The sequence below is a fragment of the Urtica dioica genome, chromosome 5 (genome assembly GCF_054948205.1).
Source record: "Urtica dioica subsp. dioica isolate 48M chromosome 5, U.dioica_male_clone48M_v1_H2, whole genome shotgun sequence".
NCBI classification, from domain to species: domain Eukaryota; kingdom Viridiplantae; phylum Streptophyta; class Magnoliopsida; order Rosales; family Urticaceae; genus Urtica; species Urtica dioica.
The window spans coordinates 42,806,424-42,820,759 of NC_142760.1; the positions used below are offsets into that span (position 1 = coordinate 42,806,424).

Genomic DNA, 14,336 nt, shown 5'->3' on the forward strand with positions numbered 1-14,336 from the left:
AAAACTCGATAATGTCAGATAACTAGTTTTATTATGTATAAAAAAAAATAAGAATTGATTATACAATTAAAAAAAGTAATCATAAATATATAACAATTAAGATGTAAAATAAATAGACCTACATTAGCAACATATTTTTGTATCTATTATTTGTTTGATTTATTCATACTTCTCTTTCATGTCTATTACATGTTTATACAACTAAATGGCCTTTGTAAAAATAAAAAATCAAATGAGCCCAATATAGCAATAAAAGAAAAAAAAAATTATAACTTATTAACCCATTCCAAACATCACGTTTGGTATATAGCCAACGTTTGAAAACTTTAGGAAAATAGCTAAACAGATGAGGTGTCACTTGAATAAGCCAGTCAAATTTCATATTTTGTCTTTCCAGTTTTTATTTTTTATTTTTTGCTACAGTGATTCGTCACTTTCTCTATCATAAAGTTTTTTTTCTCATCAAAACTTCAAAAATCCATATCTTTCTCATATGAACTCGAAATTTAGTGATTCCAAAATCCTACGGATTCGTAGCGAGAAGAGCTTCAAAAATAGACCCATTGTGTTGGATGAAAAATCATGTCTACGACTGTAGAATTCCGTCGGAGTTCACTATTGGTACATTAATTGTCAAATTTTTAAATTATTTACATTTTTTTTTTGTAAATTATAACATGTTTAATATAAGGATATTTAAGTAAAATATAATTGTCATTGACTATTTTTCTAAAAGTTTACAAACATTGGCTATATTCAAATTTTATAGTTTAGTTTTGGTTACAAATCTACAACGCAAAAAAAAAATGTAGATTGTGAGGAGTTTTATCAATAGTATATATATGGAGATTCAAAATGACGCATATAATTAAGGTCTTTAAAAGTATTATTTTACTATGATTTTATTTCAGAAACACATATACAAATATTAAAATTTACTTAGTAATAACATATTTATTTTAAAAAAAAAACTAGATGATTAATTTAATTATATGTTTCAATATGTTAGATTAAATTATGATCATCGGAGAAAAATTTCATTCAACCTAATTTTAGAAAATAATTAGAATAGAAAAAATTCTCAAGTTGTGTCTAATTTCCATTAAAATTTAAAAATGCATCTAAAATTGTATGTCAGCATTTTAAATTTATCCAAAATTAAGTCATAACGTAACAGACACGCGTATTATTATTGCATAAAGTGAAAGATCAGGTTTCATTAAAACCTGTTTTTCGGTAGAGTTCATACTGCATTGGTTAACTTAAGTCATGATACCCATCGATGCTAACATTTAATGGCAAATATGAATCTTTCCAAACAAAATTTGAAAAAAAAATCATCCAATATAATATTTCATTATTGATAAATTAAGTTTGCCTAACAGTTCTCGATATTAAATACGAACGGTAATTCTTCATGCATATACTAACATTAGCACTAGTGTTGTATGTAATATCAGTGGTTTATATAAAAATTAAAAAGTTACAAAGTCCGCTTTTGTAATTCTCTGGATTGATTGCAATTACAACACTTTTTTTTTATAGTCTCGGACCAGACGAAAGTTATTTTTATCGCTGGTCCCGATTTATCTAATTTATTGTGGATGTAATCCGTTGCGAGTGTATCTTAGAACTACGAATATGCCAAAAAAAAAAAAATTAAATGATATTTATTGGGCGAACTTATATATAAGTTGTATCTTCGAATGTGATAAAATAAAACCTCATACAATAATATCTCATCAGTACTCGATCAGATAATGGGTTGGGTTTTGTGTGTGATTCCTCTGTTTCTCTTCTTCCTTAATCCTTTTTCAACAAACTCTTCGCCAATACTCTGTCATCCTCATGAAAGATCTTCTTTGCTCACTTTCAAAAACTCTTTTCATATTGAATCATGGAATATGAGCAAAGATTGTTGCAATTGGGATGGAGTCACGTGCGACGATGTGACCAGTCACGTCATTGGTCTCTTCTCCAACAGCAGCCTTTTCTCTCTCACTCATCTCCAATCTCTCTCTCTCTATCGCAATGATTTCAAAGGATCTTCAATCTCACCCAACTTTGGTAGGTTTCCCTTTCCCTTATAGAATCCAATTTCAGTGGAATATTCCTCCAGAACTTGCTTACTTGTCTAACTTGCTCATACTTGAAATCGGTTCTTTTGAATTCGGTCAATATTATGAGTTAAGAGCCGAGACAAGTAGCTTGAAACGAATCCTGACGAACCTAACTTCTCTCACAGGCTTGAGTTTATATGATGTCAACATGTTTGACGTCTTACCCAATTCTTTCATGAACCTCTCAACTTCTCTCACAGATCTGTATCTTACATCCAACCAACTCAAAGGGAGATTTCCAGAACATATTTTTCAGCTGCCAAATCTTACACGTCTCTATTTACTAGATAGCCCAAGTCTCAATGTTTCGAATAGGCTGGCAATGTCTTGTTATGAGGAATTTACTGGCTTCTTTTTTTTTTTTTTTTTTTTTTTACATGGCTAAAAATTTCATTATGAATATCTACTCTTGATTAAACAATTCGCTCTCATAAAAAAAAAATGAAAGAAAAGAAACTCTGAGTAAATGTTTCTTCTTAATAAAATGTTTAATAAGTGGTTAAATATTTAAAACGGAGAGGTATTCTGGTAGTTGGAGTGACTGCACTTAATATTCTAAACCCCGAAAGGAATCCCTTCTCTAATAATTTGCATTTCAAAGTACTTAATGTACAATGTTTCTTCTATAAGGTTAAATAAGTTCTGGATTTTCCGGCTTTGCCGCGGTTCTAATAAAGTCAGCTGTTTCTTTAAAAAAAAAAAAGGTTTAATAAGTTGTTAAAGGAGAGGTTTTGCTGTAGTTGAAGTGGTGACTGCACTTAATGTTCAAACCCCGAAAAGGAAATATCTTCTCTAATAATTTGCGTTTCAATTTGCTTAATTATAAATTTGGAACTGAAAAAAAAGCAAGTTGGTTATGTTAATTGCTCAATTATAGGATCGAAGTTATATTGGTTTCTGTTGCTCATGTGTCGGAATTTTAGGGGTCTCGATTTTTTATAGATAACCGAGAGATGTCGGCATTCTTATAGAGCTGCTAAAAGAACTTAGTAATGTTCTGTTAAGAGAATTAGTATTTGCTTCAAGGGAGAATAAGGCTACTTACTAGAAATAAGACCGTGGGTTTGAATTATCTAGTTATCTTATCTTAGTTTGTAATTTAGAAGTTTATTTAAGTTTTTAGTTTTACCATTCTCGTATTCGAATAGGTTTCTTCGTATAAAGAGTCAGCTTCATCCATTGATAAATAATTCAACCCATCTATTTTCAGTCTTTTACTGATAGTCTCAATGTAACAACGTTGCTTAAGGATACGGCTACGAACCGTCTTCTTGCTTTATTTAATTCTAATAACTACAAGTTTATATCTATGAAAATCTCGGTTCGCCTACTGTCTAACTCAGCAAAGATAATTTCTGGGTTTCGAATCTTTCTCAATGTTTCTGACAACGATATAGAGTTCTATTCACGGTCTTTTTTCAATTGAGTTTTATTCTTTGTCAGATACTAGCCGTGATTGTCGAAAGCTTATAATGTATGACAACCTAAAAATTGCAGGCTTATATTATGTGCCTTCAACACTTTAGCCAGCGACGATGATTTTGTGGACTTGTTCTGATTACAGACTTCTCAAACATCAGTCTGGAAAGCATATTTATTGTAAGTTTTGACATTTTTTAACACTTTTGAGAAAAATGTGTAACTCTCTAGCCATGGGTAGATAGCCACAAAAAAAGCTCTTCAAAGCTTCGGGTGAAGTTTCAGTATGTTCTTCGAAACTTTGGTGATCTTAAACGTTGACACTTCTTCTCAACGGGAAAAAAAATGAAAAATGTTTTAAGTTATTCTGTGTGGAAAATCTGTCAATGTAATTTGCAAAGGTGTGCTGATATTTAAAATTTTAAACTCGTTATCTTTTTTCCCCTCACTGTAACTTTCCCATTTGTTAGTAACTTTTTGTGTAAAATGCGACTGAATATTATTTATGAGATTTTGCTTCTGCAGCCTTGGTGGTGAGCGTTTTCTTAATTTCTTCTTCTTGTTGAGATGATTATTTTGAAAAGGGTGCGCCGATATATAAACTTGTTACTTATTTTTAATTTTTTTCCCATCACTGTAACTTTTCAATTTGTATTATTATTGATGTGTAAATAGAGACGTGTAAGATAAGATTATTAGAAAGAGATATAACTTTTCATTCCCAACTCACCGCATTGACGCTTTCCAACATAAGATTATTAGAAAGAGATATAACCTTTCCAACATGTTTCAGCAGTGAAATCACTTTCTTAGATCTTTCATACAACAAACTTGAAGGCCAGCTACCCTATCTTTGTAGCAACTCATCAACTAAAAAAGCTTTTCTATGTGACTCTTCAAATCATCAACTCTTGGGACCTCTTCCATTGAATTTACAAATCTTGAGATTAGACAACAACCTTCTTTATGGGACAATACCCACTTGGTTATATTCCCTTCCAAATCTAGAGTCCTTGTTTCTAGGGAACAATAAATTGAGTGGTGTCGTGATATTGGAACATTTTTTAGAGCTTAGAACACTTGATTGGCTGGACCTTTCTTTTAATAGCTTATCTGTTATTTCCATCCCCCATTCTAACCACACTGTCTTGAAGTCAAAAACTCTTTCAACTTTGACATTGTCTTCTTGCAATATTTCTCAGTTCCCAAACGGTCTGAAAAGCTTAGAGCGATTAGACTATTTAGACCTTTCCCAAAACAAAATTGAAGGTAGTATTCCCGCATGGTTGTGGAATCTCTCCAAAGATAATTATCCATATTTTCGTAGTCTGAATCTTTCTTACAACTCATTTACACACATAAGCCCAATTCCTCCACTGAATCATAGCTTCGAATACATTGACCTCCGATCTAATCGGCTTCAAGGCCATCTTCCGATTCTGCCTCAGTCTACAGTTGCATTTTTTGCATCCAACAATCAATTGAGTGGAGGAATATCATCTCTGCTTTGCAACCACAATTTTCTCGAAGTTCTCGACCTGTCAAACAACAGCTTCAACGGCAATATCCTTCCGTGCCTTGGAAATTTCAGCAACTCTTTGTCAGTTTTGGATTTGAGAATGAACAAGTTTGATGGCATTATTCCTTCAGCGTTTTCAAATGGAAGCTCTTTGAGAACGCTAAACCTCAACGGAAACAAATTGGAAGGCCCGCTGCCGCGATCTTTGCTTAACTCCAAGCGTTTGGAAGTTCTAGATGTCGGAAACAACGAACTCAATGACGTTTTTCCTCAGTTCTTGGAGTCTCTTCCAGAGCTACGAGTTCTTGTATTGAGGTCTAACAGATTTCATGGTGCAATAAAGAATCCCAAGAGTAGCTTTCCTTTTCTGAAGTTGAGAATCATGGATCTCTCCGACAACATGTTTGTGGGTGTCTTGCCAGCAAAATATTTTGAGAATTTCAAGGCAATGATCGGTGCGCATGCAAATACGTTGGAATACTTGGATAACAAAGAAAACCCGTTTGCCTATTATCACGACTCTGTGGCGGTGTCAATGAAAGGAAACTACATCGAGCTGGAGAAAATCCTAACCTTGTTCACAACGATTGATTTCTCAAGAAATGGATTCACGGGTGCGATTCCGAAAACGATCGGGAAGCTCGATTCGCTCAAAGGCCTCAATTTCTCTCACAACAGCCTCGTCGGTCCGATTCCACACACGTTGGGAGATTTGAGTAATCTCGAGTGGTTAGACCTCTCTTCCAACGAGCTCGTCGGAGAAATCCCGCAGCAATTGGCCTCGAATCTAAATCAGCTCAGTTTTCTAAATCTATCCTACAACAACTTGGATGGAAAAATACCTCGAGGAGGACAGTTCGATACGTTCAACAACAATTCGTACGGTGGAAATTCGGGGTTGTGTGGATTTCCATTGACGAAGCCGTGTGGCGACGAAGAGGATGACAAAGAAGAGGATGACAATGAAGAGGTTGACGATGGCGATGATGAAACACTGACGTGGAAGCTGTTTGCAACTATTGGATACGGTGCAGGTCTCGGAATCGGAGTATCCATTGGGTACGCTCTGTTCTTCACCAGAAGATTCGATTTTTGGCTTCAAAAAAGGATTGCTAGAAAACCATACTGCAAATGTCTAGCGGACATAATAAAGCATATTAAATAAGGTGTGATTTTCGGTAATTTCCTCTTTGATATTTTATATCTTGCTGTTCATATTTTAACTCTTTTTTTTTTTCTACTCAGGAATGAGCACGAGAAGTGGTGCTGCGAGTTCTACATTTGTTTGAAGATGCACTTGTTTTTTTTTCTTCTTTCTATTTTCATGTAATATGATCTGAATGGACCAGAGGATTTGCCGATTCTTCTCTGTTCTTTTTAAGTGTAATCAAGTTAAACGTAATTATCTACCTTAAATTTCGAAAAAAAAAATATCTACCTTAAATTGGGTCTTTTATTTATTTTGATGGGAAGCTAACAAATATATATTCTCGAGTTTGGTCAAAATTCACTTTTTTTGCTTGTAATTTCAGTATCAAATAATTAACCCCCGACTTTGTGATCAGGATGTGAAATATATATACCATGCATGAGCCAATTTTATCATTATATTTTACCATGCAAAAAGCATGAATCCCGACTAATTTACATTTTTTAATGAATGAAAAAGTAAATCAACGGCTTGATGATATTTCACAAAATCCCATGGTAACGTTATGCAAGTATTTAATATATTTGTATTAATGAATTTCGACCAAATTACTGAGAGGATATATTTGTATTTTCACATGTTGTCTTTTTGTACATATCTCACTCATTGTCATGAAAAAAACTACATTAACGATATTTAATGACAAAATGTTATATGATAAAATGTTATTAAACAACTGTTTTTCATGACATTACTGTTAATAGTTTTAGAATAAATGGCTCATATTGAACAATGAGAAAAAACACTACCAAGATGTCATATTTTTAGCCCTATCATAAACTCTATTATTGCTATATAATAATTGCAATTAAACTTCGACAAGAGAGGTTAACCACTTCTCAAAAACACATGGAGAAGGGTAGGTTAGTAATCCTTTGGCCTTGGAAGGTTAGTAATCCTTTGGCTTAGAAGAATTGTAGATTGATTAGAAGTTATAGTTATTAGGGAATGTTGGGGATTAGGAGATTATAATTAGACTTAGCGAAAAATTTGATGTAGTTTTGAGGGCAGTCTTGGATAAAGTAAGAAAGAATGACAAGAACCAAATAGTATTACTGTATTAGCACTACTATATTGATACTTGATTTAATGACTGTTTCTCTTCTTCTCTTCCTTGTTTCTGAAAAGCTCGAATGCAATACAGTTTGTTCAAATTGGTAGGATTTTGGCTAAGTGTCATCTAGCTTGTAAAATGCTTTGGTAGGAATATGATGCTCTAACCAAAGTCTCATTAATCAAAAAAAAAAAAATAGCATTGCTAATCAGAGAGTTTTAGGTTATAATGATTTAGGTGGTTAGCATGGTTACCCATATAAAAAGGATTAGCCCAAAGTGGCTCTTTTTGAATGTAAAGACAGTTTGAGAACATAGAGCGATCAATCTTTTAGCAAAAATTCTTGTGTGTCAGGTTCGCGAGTTGGCCGATAGAGAGTCAGAAGACGGTAAATAAGCTATTTTATTCTTTTTTATTGTACATAAATAAGTCATTGGGGTGGGTCAATTGAGGTACGATATTGTTGTCCTTTTCACACCGAAAAAGTTGGGCGTTCCAGTCATTAAGAAAATTTTATGTCATAAATAAAGATTTCTTTTAGCCAATCTGTGCGTCAAGTTAATTTGTTTTCCGATTTTTTACGCTAACTACGATTATTTTGTTGATATTTATTTTTTGGTAGGATATGATTGAAAATGTGTTGGAGATCAAAGACACGCGTGTTAGAGAGGTAATTGATATTCAAGATATTGCAGATATATTACTTACAATAAGAGGAGCAGAGGACACAGAATCCTCTGAGAACGAGTCTTAACTCTACTGTGAATATATAATTGCAGATTAATTAAACGTACACAAACATTTAGACGGACGATGGCGCTTGGGACTGCTCGGAACCACAGCGGGTGCGCCTCTCTTCTTCGTCATCTCTGCAAAAGTCCGTGAAAACCACATTAGGGCTGACAATGCTAATAGATCAATGAGCATAAGTGAAAAATCACGATCGTATAACACTTACTTGAATAGAGGTAGCGGTAGTAGTCGTCGAGAAAGTCAGAGTCCGACAATGTAAAGGTAGAGAACGCTCTTCTTTAGACAAGTCAAGGATCTCAGAGATATCTGAGACTAAGTATAAGTAATCGGGCATTGGTCAAAACCATAAGCCCCCTCAACCCAAAAGAAATAATCCTTCCGGTTCTTCTGACTACTTGGAAGGCGCTCAACTATTTTCTCAGACTCCTAATGAGTATAGTACGGTTGATCGGTACTCGACTTCAGACTTCAGAATATGGGACGGGTTTAGGAATCGGAGTATCTATTGGATACACTTTATTCTTCAGCAGAAGATTTGAACTTTGACTCATCAAGAGGATCGCTAGTCACTAGTACAAAAAACAGCATTGGGTGCGACTTTTTTCGCACCTAAAGGTCGAAAGTCGCACCCAATGACACCTTTAGGTGCGACTTTAGGTGCGACAAAATCGCACCCGAAAGTTCGCACCTAAAGGTCATGGGTGCGACTAGTCGCACCCGATGGCCATGACTTTTAGGTGCGACTTTTAGGTGCGGATTTTCGCACCCATATCCGCACCCGTAAGTCAGAAAAGAGGAGCGAAAAAGTCCGCGGGAAGGCCATTGGGTGCGACTTTTCGCACCCAAAAAATTGGCGGGTAGGCCAATGGGTGCGACTAGTCGCACCCAAAAAATTGGCGGGTAGGCCAACAGGTGCGACTAGTCGCACCCAATGGCCTACCCGCCAATTTTTTGGGTGCGACTAGTCGCACCCGTTGGCCTACCCGCCAATTTTTTGGGTGCGACTAGTCGCACCGGTTAGCTTTTTAAAGGTTTTTTTTTTAATATTTATTATGCTTATGAATTCTATAATTATAATCAAATAACTAAATAATTTATTAATTAGAAAATTCATTAATTAATATTCATAATAACAATAAAAACAAACCATTTGTCGTTCGATTACAATAATTATTATAATGTACGATAAATAATTAAAAAAAAATGTTCATTCTTTTCCCTTTCCTTTTCCTCGGTTTGTAAACCAATCCTTGAACAGTTTACTCCCTCTTCCGCCAAATCTTCCTCCAGAACTGCTGCTACCTCCTCGTCCACTGCCGCTCGTACGCTCGCTGCCGCTCGTACGCTCTCGCAGGTAATCTGCTGAACCTGGCGGCGTCGTCTGAGCATCTGCCATTGAAACTGATGGCGGCGTTGTCTGATGCATAGGGTGCATCTGAGGCGATGGCATCGTCTGAGGCATCTGTGGCATCATGCCGGGCGACATCTGAGGCATCTGTGGCATCGTGCCGGGCGACATCTGAGGCAAGGGCGAAAACTGCTGCCTGAACGCGAACAGTTGTCGCTGCACCTCCTCCATATGTTGTTGGTTGGCTCGCCTCATCTCATCCATAGCGAGTTGTTGTGCCGCCACCTGAGCTTGAAGCTCGTCAACCTTTGGATCTGGAACGCGGCGCCGCGACGAGCCTGAGCCTGACGACGAGCTTTCGTCCTGAGCCTGAGCAATAGCCCAAGATGATCTCGGGACCGATGGACCTATTCCAACGTACCAATCTTGACGGTTCCCGAGAATTTCTTGCATCGCGTGCTCCTCTGCGGCGTCCTGGTTAAAGACTACGCCTTGCTCTTCTGCTTGTCGCTGAAGATCCGCCAATAGAGTAACTATCCGCGCCTTTACACATAAAAAAATTATTAAAAATTAATTATTTTGTAAGTAACGTAATCTTAATTATCACATATGACTTACATGTGCTCGTCTCGCCCAATCTGTCGTCCATTCACCTTTTCTATTATGGTGTTTTTGCTCCCACGTCGTTAACGGGGAGCCCAAAGTCCCATCATCCTTACTCTGCAATTGTTATGAAAATATAAGTACTGAATTTATTTCAAATTAAGTATTTCAAAATTAGAATAACTTACGTTCAAATGACGATGAGCCAAGAAAGAAAGAGATCCTTGAGTCGACCTCGTCTTCTTCTTCTTCGAATTCTCCTTGTTGCGATTAGACTTTTTCTGCAAATAATTAATTTTGTCATTATTCAATCTGATAAAGATATTGTGATTTATTACAATCATACATTACGTACCTTCCAATCGTCAGTTGCGAACTCGTCTACCACCGCCTCCCAATCTTCTTTCTTATATCCCGGTGGTGTTTCCGCCTTAGCGTTTTCTGTGCTCCCACAAAACTCCAACCTGAACTTCTCTGATAGCTTGGACTTCTGGTTGCGTCGCCTGATCTTGGCATTCCGAATGATAGTCTGATCAATCGTATTCTGATAGCAATCCGCAGGCAGATTCTCGCCGGTGTCAGGATCCGTGTACACAAATCTGAACTCGGAATGAAGTGCGCTCAAAATAGCAGCCAACATCTGGGGAGTCACTTCACTCCAATCACGAGTCGTAGGCGGGATATGTGCTTTCACCAAAGCACCGAGGCGGTTGTTAAATAGTCCAACCTTTTTATTTTCTTTCCTTACTTCTTGATAGAATGTTTGGTTTATTGGGTCCCACTTGACCACCTTCGCACCCGGTACACCCTGTGTTGCTCGCGCCGACGTCGAGCCGGTTGTTGGTCCCCTTGATTTCCTAGGACCTTGGGAATCAGGTTCCTGTGGCGGACCTTGAGAATCCGGTCTCTGTGGCGAATCTCCACCAGAACCTGAAGCGGTCGACATCCTATAAAATGAAAACAACATTTGTAAATTGACATCGTATAAAATAAAACAATATTTGTGAACATACATCACAAAACAAAAGGAAACAACATCATACAAAAACGTGGGTGACACCACGGATATATTTTATTATAAAACCTCACATATGGCGGAGGAAAACCGTGGTTACATAGATAGTTCTCATTCATCGTCATCACTACATATATCAACATCAACATCAACATCAACATCAACATCTTCTCCCTCAAAAACGATGCATTCCTCATGATCATCATCGTCTTCCTCACCATCGTCAACGATATTTACGAGCTCAACATCTTCGATTTCATGTCGATGATTCAGACGATCGATGTTTGACAATTCTATTGTCAACGGAATTGAGGCTGAGGTGGTGGGGTCGACTTCAGGAACGTCCCAAATCCCTCGATGATTACATTCCTGAACGATTTCCCAGTTACCACCTAAAACAAGATCTTTGATGTAAAAGACTTGTTTCGCTTGAATTGCGAGTATGTACGGCTCCTCTGTAAACCACTGTTTCGCGGTAAAAGCACTCGTTTCTCCAGTAGTCTTATCGTTGTGAACTAGTCGCCGAGAATCGTGCTTGTCACCGTACCATATACATTTGAATAATACAACACGACAGTCGTACCTATAATTCAGCACTATGACGTCTTCCATACGACCGTAGTAAGTGAAACCATCCACAGGCACACATACACCGCTATTTTGAGTGACTCGTTGATTATCGCGACGATGAGTAGTGAACTTCACGCCGTTAACAAAGCAGCATGGATATTGATAAGCGACTTGAAGGGAACCGATAGAAAGCGAGTAGATCTCGTCAGACACGTCAGAGCCACTAGCTTTCATTTCAAAAATCTGGTTATTACGAAACAAAGTATTGGTTAGCACTTGTGTGTTTATCAAAAAACGGGTTATTGTGTTATTACCTTGTTCGCAAACCAATCTTTGAATCCTTTTCTATGCTCCGCTTCAATATCGCGAACTCCAGATTCGTTCAGGAAATCCAAATGCTTGCTGTTGCATGTTTAAAACATTGCTTAAAGAAAATACAACAATGAAATGTTTTAGAGAAGCAAGTTGATCGATTACTTACACCAAATACGGATCCACTTCAGGACAGTTGGTATAGATGTACCACTCCGCTTTTTCTCTTTGCTCATCGTCTAATACTATCGCATTCATCATCCCATAAGGCACACACATCTCGGATCGAAAAACGGAGAGCTCTCGCACTTGAACTTCTTCAACTACTTTCTTATCTTCAATATACCTTGCAATGAACGTTAGAGCTTCTTCTACAACATAAGCTTCTGCAATAGAGCCTTCTGGTCTAGCTCTATTTTTGACAAAATGTTTTAACGTCCCAAGGTATCTCTCAAAAGGGTACATCCACCGCATATGCACCGGGCCGCCGTGCAACGCTTCCTCTGGTAGATGGATCGCCACGTGAACCATGATCGTGAAAAAAGCAGGTGGAAATATCATCTCAAGCTTACATAAGATCTCGACGATAGACTCTTGTGCTCTTTCAAGATCTTCGGCTCTTAATGTTCTCGAACTTATCAACTTGAAAAAGTTGCAAAGCTCAGTGATCGTATCATGTATTGGTTGCGGCACAAAAGGACGAATACCAACAGCCAACAATCTTTGCAAGATCACGTGACAATCATGCGACTTCAAACCCGTGAGCTTCCCATCAGTTGTCACATTTTTTTTTAAATTCCCAGCGACACCATCGGGAAATTTTACAGATTTTAAGTACTCTGTAAATCGATGTCTCTGCTCAAGGGTCAAAACGTACGACGCTCGCGGTTTGTAATACCCACCCCCATTTGGTTCCAAGTGCAAAGCGGTCTTGATGCCCAAGTCCATCAAGTCAAGCCTCGCCTTCTCGGTGTCATAGTTCTTCTTTTCCAAGCTGAGCATCGTCCCGAGAAGATTCTCACACACGTTCTTCTCTACGTGCATCACGTCCATGTTGTGTTTCAACTGCGACTCAGACCAGTACGGCAACTCGTAAAAGATGCTTTTCTTGGTCCAATTCAGTTCGCACTCAGCTCGCTTTCGTTTTTTGCCTACAGAGGCAGCGTGTTTGCCAGTAGTCGTGCAAGAAACACCAGCCAACTGAGCGAGTATGTTTTGCGAAGTCAACTTCTCGGGTTTATTTCGTTTCTCGTGCTTATCTTTATAGTGATCGTTGCTTTTCCTCAATCGGTGACGTCTTTTTAAGAACCGACGATGGTCGTAGTAGACGATCCTGTTTCTGACTTTTAGGGACGGCGTGTCAAAGTTGCACGTAGGGCAAGCGAGATACCCCTGGCCGCTCCATCCCGATAAATACGATCTAGCCGGAAAATCGTTTATCGTCCAAAGTAACGCGGCACGCAACCGAAACACTTCATCTTTGGCTCCATCACGAACGCGGACTCCATTCTCCCACAGTTCTTTCAGCTCTTCAACCACAGGCTGCAAAAAAACGTCCATATCTTTTCCTGGTGAATGGGGCCCCGGGATCAGAAGCGTCAGCATCAGGTACTCTTTCTTCATGCACAACCAAGGCGGCAAGTTGTACGCGGTAAATACTACAGGCCACATGCTGTATGATAGGCTCATATCCCCAAACGGGTTGAATCCATCCGCAGCTAGCCCAAGCCGCACGTTCCGAGGCTCTGCAGCAAAACCTGGGTATCTCTCGTCCAAATTCTTCCACGCTGTACCATCAGCAGGATGTCGTAGAACGCCAGCTTCCCTGACGCGATCTCTTTCGTGCCACTGCATATGAAGCGCCGTGTGTCGAGATGCGTACAGTCGCTTCAATCGATCTTTCAAGGGAAAATATCGCAATATCTTCTGCGGTATCTTCTTACCAGTTGGCTTCCATCTACTCTCGTTACATATCGGGCACACGTCGACGTTCGCGAGATGTTTTCGGAATAGGACACAGTCATTAATGCACGCGTCGATCATCTCGTATCCCATGCCAAAACGCTTCAGCTTCGCTTTTGCCTCGTAGTGCTTCTCTGGTATTCGATTACCGACTGGATGAGACTTCCTCAAAAGCTGCAGCAGTTCTGTGAACGACTTGTTCGTCCAATGGTTCGTGACTTTAAGGTGCATCAACTGAACCAAGAATGACAACGAAGAAAACTCCTTGCATCCAGGGTACAATTCCGCTTCCAACTCAGCGAACAAGTCTTCCACTTGCTCCTCCGCACGCACATCGCTCGGAGCCGGCTCCGTAACACCATCGAAATCCTCGTGATCTCTTATATCCTCCACAGCAGCATGTATTCCTCCTACTCCTCTCTGGGTTGTTTCTCCGATGGGGACTTCTTCA

The 14,336-nt window shown here is 38.4% G+C and overlaps 2 protein-coding genes and 1 pseudogene across 2 annotated transcripts; 2 read left to right on the plus strand and 1 right to left on the minus strand.

The window, feature by feature from the left end:
- Positions 1–1,748: 1,748 nt before the first annotated feature.
- On the plus strand, positions 1,749–3,593 carry LOC149398747 (receptor-like protein 9DC1; annotated as a pseudogene).
- A 179-nt stretch (positions 3,594–3,772) lies between these two features.
- On the plus strand, positions 3,773–6,502 carry LOC149398748 (receptor like protein 24-like). The gene is made up of 3 exons (XM_089614661.1): positions 3,773–3,776; positions 4,215–6,224; positions 6,304–6,502. Exons 1-2 carry the CDS (start codon positions 3,773–3,775, stop codon positions 6,221–6,223), a joined length of 2,013 nt encoding a protein of 670 aa, XP_089470787.1. The 3' UTR covers position 6,224; positions 6,304–6,502.
- A 5,408-nt stretch (positions 6,503–11,910) lies between these two features.
- LOC149398749 (uncharacterized) lies at positions 11,911–14,131 on the minus strand. The gene is made up of 2 exons (XM_089614662.1): positions 12,093–14,131; positions 11,911–12,013 (listed from the first exon to the last, which is right to left on the minus strand). Exons 1-2 carry the CDS (start codon positions 14,114–14,116, stop codon positions 11,911–11,913), a joined length of 2,127 nt encoding a protein of 708 aa, XP_089470788.1. The 5' UTR covers positions 14,117–14,131.
- Between the last annotated feature and the right edge of the window lie 205 nt (positions 14,132–14,336).

What these genes read in the sequence shown, in the direction of transcription:
- LOC149398749 (XM_089614662.1), bottom strand. Translation starts at nt 14,116, where the DNA reads ATGCACCTTAAAGTCACGAACCATTGGACGAACAAGTCGTTCACAGAA. An exon ending in GAAGTGGATCCGTATTTGGT is followed by an intron (nt 12,014 to 12,092) that starts GTAAGTAATCGA and finishes AACATGCAACAG; the next exon opens with CAAGCATTTGGATTTCCTGA.